Genomic DNA, 6,406 nt, shown 5'->3' with positions numbered 1-6,406 from the left:
GTGAATGTACCAACAACGTGATTTCCTATAAGACTCCGTGATAAACGCGTAAAAATGAAAATGCTGAAAACTCTTCTCTCACGCTCTGAAAGTTAACAAAAATTTAACTGAGTAATTTTTGGACAAATATCTACTAATATATCGAGTTTCATAATTAACTGAACCGTAATTCGCTAACCGAGAGTACTACCTTAATCGTTTAATATTGTTTATAATACTACCTGATTCAAAATGTTTCTCCTATTTGCAACCTTAATGTTGAAACATGAACCTACTATGATACAAAAGAGAATTTTGAGAGCAACAATTCTCTTGTGACATCTAAACGCATATCCACTTTTATACTGAATTACCATTTATAAATGTCTATCCAATTACATATAAATTAAGAATATAGGAATATGTTTCATATATAGATTTTATTGTACTTACAGCACATATATTGCCGCATAACAATTTAAGTAATATTAAAAAATAAATGCAAAATGATTATGAAGTTATAAGTTCGTCAATGTGATTTCTTTTTGCTGTCAAAACTGCTATTTGGTAAAGTATCTGTATTATATTTACAATAAAATTTTCGTTCATGGAACATGTTTCCATATTCTTAATTTATATACAGAGTGTTCCCTAATTACCGAATGTCCCGTAGAGGGTAGATAGACTGGGGCAAACTGAATAGAAAAGTCCTATAACATTTTGCAAAATTCGCAATAGTTATCGAGAAATTAATTTTAATATCTGAGCGAATGAGAAGGCGGCAGGCCGGACGGTGGGACATCTGATAGCGAGAGGTGGAGCGATGCGCCTGTCACGCAGTGAGCGGCGAGCTTCAGTATACACTCACCGCTCGCTCCTCACCGCTCACCCCTCGCCCCGCGTCGTTCACCGCCCCATCGTTGCCTGCCGAGTCCAGCCTGCCACCTTCTACGCTCTCATTCGCTCAGACATTAAAATTAATTTCTCGATAACTATTGCGAATTTTGCAAAATATTATAAGACTTTTCTATTCAGTTTGCCTCGGTCTATCTACCCTCTACGGGACATCCGGCAATTAGGGAACACCCTGTATAATTGGTTAGACATTTGTTAAATGACAATTCTAGAAGTATTGAAAAGTGAATATTAGATATCACGAGGAATTCATATGGCATGGCCATCTTTAGGTTGTTTCTCTGGTATCTACCAGTTAGGTGTCAATCTCTTTTAATATGTACATGAGTACTAGAAAATTTAAATTAAGTATTAAAATAAGCTTACATTTAAATGTTAAGATAAAAATAGAAGAAAAATTTTGGTTTGTATAGTATAACGAATTTTATTAAATCTTTGATTAATGGAGATATGTAAATATAACTCAATAATTTAATTTTATAGACAAGAAATAAAAGGAATAGTTGAAACAGTTTAATAGAGTATTATGTAAACAACCATAAAAATTTTAATTAAAAAGTAGTTTTTAAATTGCATAACTTGTAAAGATTTTTATCTGTTTGTTATCTTAAAGTATAAGAAATAATTTCTATTTATATTTACAAATTAGATGCATACATCTTGTCTTTTAAAGGAATCCTTTTCTTCTTTTGAAGTGTAGTATCGTCAAGTCTTGAAAGAGAAATTTTTACTTCCTTCATGTTTTTAATAGAGACATGATTGTTAACTCCTTCTTTTTCTGAAATTCACATTATAACACTTAGTTTCTTATTTTATTGTATATTTAATCACACATAATACTATGTCTTTGTAGAATATTACTTATATATTATGCACGTAATAATATCATAAAGAGTAGATGGTATGATCATATAATAAAAAGATTGTATTAAAATAATAATTTAATAATTTCAATATTTATGTTATAATTAGCAATCAACAGAAAAAATTAATACTTTTTTCAACAAGTCTTGAAAAGTACAAAACTGACTTGAATAATCTCATGACCTTAGTTCAATCTGATTTTAATTGGAAGAATACATCTGACTTTTGAAACCATCTAACTTTTTAACCATAAATTTTCATTTTCTTGATACTTTACAGATGTATTACTTAACATCATAATAACAATGTTGCTATGAAGGTGGAAAGTTACATAATTGCAGCTGTAACATTAGAAAATAAATACACAACATACAAGACCAGAATACATAGTACAACTAATATGAAGGTGATTCTACTCTTCAGAATAAATCAAAATAATTAAGTAATTGGTTAAGCAACTTTTTCTTATTAGACTTATTTTAAAAAAATGACTTTAAAAGTGTATAAAGTATACATACTCTTGACTGAAATTCAGTATATCGAATCATGACGAAATATGAATGGGCAATGAGAGCGATAACGCGGTTGTTAATGCGTGCATTGTTTAATCTACTATATAGTCCAAGTTACATCTTTATTATAAATGGTATAAGTACGGACGAACGTTTTGACTCAGCTTTGAGTCATCAGTGCTTATAATATAATCTCAATTGTAGGGGCATGCGGTGCTTCGAGATTTGTCGGTCCGAAGCTCACCGTGTGCCCCTATAATTAAGATTATATTTTATAAATGCTGATGATAACTCAAAGCTGAGTCGAATCGTTCGCTCGTACACCATTTATAATAAAGATGTAACTTGGACTATATATTGGATTAAAAAACGCATGCACTAACAACCGCGTTATTCCTCTCATCGCCCACTCATATTTCTTCGTGATTTTATATTATCGAGAGTTGTACCTGTAACTTTTGAATCAGTATTTATTGAATTTTGGTACAAATTACTATGATTTCTTTTTATGAATTTCTTTTATATACGATTTTTATTACTTTTATGAACCTATCACAAGCTTCAAATAAATAAAATAAATAGTCATTTTGATATTTAAAAAGTTAGAGATAAAATAAATGTTGAAAGCAATTTATCATAACATTACAGAACTACTTCGTATGAAAACAACAAAACATTTTCAATAATACATGTAATTGAACTAAAGAATAAATATTAAAAAAAATTGTTTATCTTAAAAGTCAATTGATAGTTAAGGTTAATTTTGACAGATTATTAGTTTTGATTAATAAGATATCTTGCATCGTATAAAAGAAATCATAACAGCGAAAATTTGTATGTATAATGAAATTCAATACACAGAGTGTTAGTTAAGTGTACGAATACTTCGTAAGATTTCAAAATCTTTTTTTTAGAATAAAACATTCAAAAATTTCAATCGGAAAAATTATTTAATCAAATTTTAACACTTATAAAATAAATAGTTAATGACACAACTATTAACGCAACACCCCACGTAAAAACGACACAAATCAACACAAATTTTATTTCATTTCTGTTGCTCATTGGACATTAAACAAAGATATTAAATAAAAAATGATGCTTATACTAAGTGTGTCATTGAATGGAATATATGTGTAAATATATGCATGAATATATGTGTATGTGTATGTAGACATATATGTGTACGTATATATATACATATATATGTATGTTTAAATAAACAATATTTACCTGTCGCTCTATTTGTTGTTATTATTGGCTCTTGGATAATTGTTTCTATTAATAAATTATCAACATAAATGCAATCGTCTTCACATTCTGAAAAAAGTAAAATTATAAAATTAAAAACAATTATCAGATAAAATTTTAACATATCTATTACAATTCAAGAAAAATGTTTATAATATATCAGATGTAAAAATACATAATTAGATACGAAAAGTTTTAATAAAATGAATTTTATATGATTACATGTAATAATATTTAAAATTTGACGCGATATGATTTAATTTTTATATAATTATGTTCGGCATGAACTTATCATATGAAAACAAATCTGGTCAAATATGATTATATATGTATGTACAATATGTACATATATACTCGTATAATCGCTATATGTATAATTCATATTATATATAATCATAAAATTCATCAAATGTTATTAAATCTTTTCATATCTAATTATGTATTGCTTCCTCATAGAGGAAGCTTTGTTTTTACATGTGACCATATTATACACATTTTTTTCTTGAGAATGTATATATATACACAAATAAAATTATTGTACCTTCATTTCTCCTTATTACTAAATTGTTGGCAGGCGCGCAGTCATCTTCTGCATATTCTAAGGAAAAGTCAATTATAGACACATTGTGATTATGCATCTTATATTTCAACATTTGTATTATATGTATATACATATAGTCAACATTTGTATATACATAGTTATAAATAAAATGTTATACCTCTAACTCTCTCTGTTACTATATTATTGGAATAAGAGCAATCTTCTTCCGCATATTCTAAAAAATAATTTATAGATATATAAAATATCACGAGACACGGTAGTGTCTCGCACTAACAATAAGTATAAGCGTAGTTAGAACCGCACGCGCGAGACCGACCGTATGTAGTTTACGCGAGTACACGAATACGCGAGTTGACAGACCCTCAGCTTTTGGGATCTCATTTTGTAAACATAGCCCTTGTGCCAGATCTCGGATCGAGATCTCAATCCGAGAATCGTGTGTTAATATTTGCAAGTTGATTGGCTACACTATTTCTCGGACTGACTCGGACCAAAATCTAACATCGTGGACATAAGTTTAATAATATCACACAAAACGGACAATCGGTCCTTTCGGGATTCTCTCTCGTAATAATAAAGTAAGTATACGAATGTGCAATGTATTTTTATAGTTCTGTTACGTTCAGCATAGCTAATCTTAAGTGTCGAAGTGCTCTTCCTCTTTTTATCTCTCATTCTTCTTTTGTTCACTTAAGAGAGCACTCCGACGTTCCAGATTTGCAATGCCGAACGCAGCTCTTGTCCGACACAAAAAATTATCTATATATATTACAGAATGTTATGGATAAGGTATCCATCTGCTCGTATACAGATAGAGCCGATTAAATTGGAAAGTTTAACTGAAATATACCATTTTGTTCGGAATAGTTATCGAGTAATTAATTTAAACTCTCGTTAAACGTCTGAATGAATAAGCGCGAGGAAAGCCGGACTCGGTAGGCATGTAAAGCGAAAGATGGAACAATGCGTGACATATGATACCGCGCCGGAAAAAATTGTCAAGCAGCGAGCAGTGAGTTTCAGACGATGAGACGTGTACACAATCGCTCGCAGCCTGACAATTTTTCGGCGACGTGCTATATGCCACGCATCGCTTCACTTCTCACTATCAGATGATGCTCACCGTTGCTAGAAGATCTAACAAATAAGCAATTTTACATGCCTATCGAGTCCCATGTACCGCTTTCCTCGCGCTTTATTTTTTCAGTTCATTGTTCACCTTAAAAATAACCTTTTTTAATAAAAAAAAAGGTTTAAAAAAGACGCCAAGTATAAGCGTCATCCAATCAAGAATTATATAATTTAATTATTTGGATATCTTTTATTAAAAAAAACATTTTTATCTTCTTTCCCTCCCCCAAAGTATTTTCTCTACAAAAGTAATGATATTATCAAATGGCGCCATTTGATGATATCATTACTTTTATAGAGAAGATACTTTGGAGGAGAGGAAGGAGATAAAAATGAGTGTAAAGGGTTCGGGAACGCTCCCTAAGAAAAACGCCTCGTAAAGCCCCAAGGGGATAAACAATAAACTCTATTCTATTCTATTCTAATAAAAGATATCCAAATAATTAAATTATATAATTCTTGATTGGATGACGCTTATACTTGGCGTCTTTTTTATTAAAAAGGTTATTTTTAGTATTCTTTACAACAAAAATCATAAGTGCATATATTATTTATATCAAAAGTTATAAACGTACCTTCAGATATTTTGTTTTCACATTCAGTTCGTACAAATATCTGTAAGAATTGCTGCAATGACATTCTTCCAGTAACTAAGTTTATCTGTGCTTGTTCAATTTTTCTGTTTTTATAAGAATGAAATTTTGTTTGTAATCGTTTTAAGGAGTGACCAAGCTGAAGACGTTCATAATTTAGCGTCTCATTAATTATAAGATTGCTGACTCCATCTATGGATATAAATATTTTTTATTTTATTTTATATTACTGAATAGTGTATCACTTATATTATCTGTATTATACAGGGTGCTACGCAAGACTTTGACTTCCGGTCATGGGAAGGTAGAGGGGACTAAGACAAACAGAAAAGTATTGTACTATTTTGCACTTGGACGAATAGTTATCGAGATACGAAATTTTAAAAATCGCCGTATTAGCCCAACCTACTGGCGAATGTAAGCGCGCGGCGAGATGCGTCGGCCTAGCGGCCCCGCGCGGGGAGACGTGCGAGCGGTCGCGTAAGCGGCGGACGGGCAGCGGCGCGCCTCGCCTCCCTACTCCTCGCCCCGCACCGCCATTCTATTCCTCGCCGCACACCGCCTCGAGCGGGGCCGCTAGGCCGACGCATCTCGCCGCA

The 6,406-nt window shown here is 31.5% G+C and overlaps 1 protein-coding gene across 1 annotated transcript in view; it reads right to left on the bottom strand.

Moving 5' to 3' along the window:
• Nucleotides 1-1,532: 1,532 nt before the first annotated feature.
• LOC105556787 overlaps nucleotides 1,533-6,406 on the bottom strand; it is a 17,973-nt gene continuing 13,099 nt past the window's right edge. The window contains exons 5-9 of the mRNA XM_012003898.1: nucleotides 5,790-5,999; nucleotides 4,241-4,297; nucleotides 4,063-4,119; nucleotides 3,504-3,590; nucleotides 1,533-1,672 (exon numbers count right to left, since the gene is read on the bottom strand). Of these exons, the coding sequence (XP_011859288.1) occupies nucleotides 1,533-1,672; nucleotides 3,504-3,590; nucleotides 4,063-4,119; nucleotides 4,241-4,297; nucleotides 5,790-5,999 (551 nt within the window). The remainder of the gene's footprint in view (nucleotides 1,673-3,503; nucleotides 3,591-4,062; nucleotides 4,120-4,240; nucleotides 4,298-5,789; nucleotides 6,000-6,406) is intronic.

Source organism: Vollenhovia emeryi, unplaced genomic scaffold (genome assembly GCF_000949405.1).
Source record: "Vollenhovia emeryi isolate VEMERY1.0 unplaced genomic scaffold, V.emery_V1.0 DF939781.1, whole genome shotgun sequence".
In the NCBI taxonomy this organism is placed as follows: domain Eukaryota; kingdom Metazoa; phylum Arthropoda; class Insecta; order Hymenoptera; family Formicidae; genus Vollenhovia; species Vollenhovia emeryi.
This window is presented reverse-complemented; position numbering and strand designations above follow the sequence as displayed.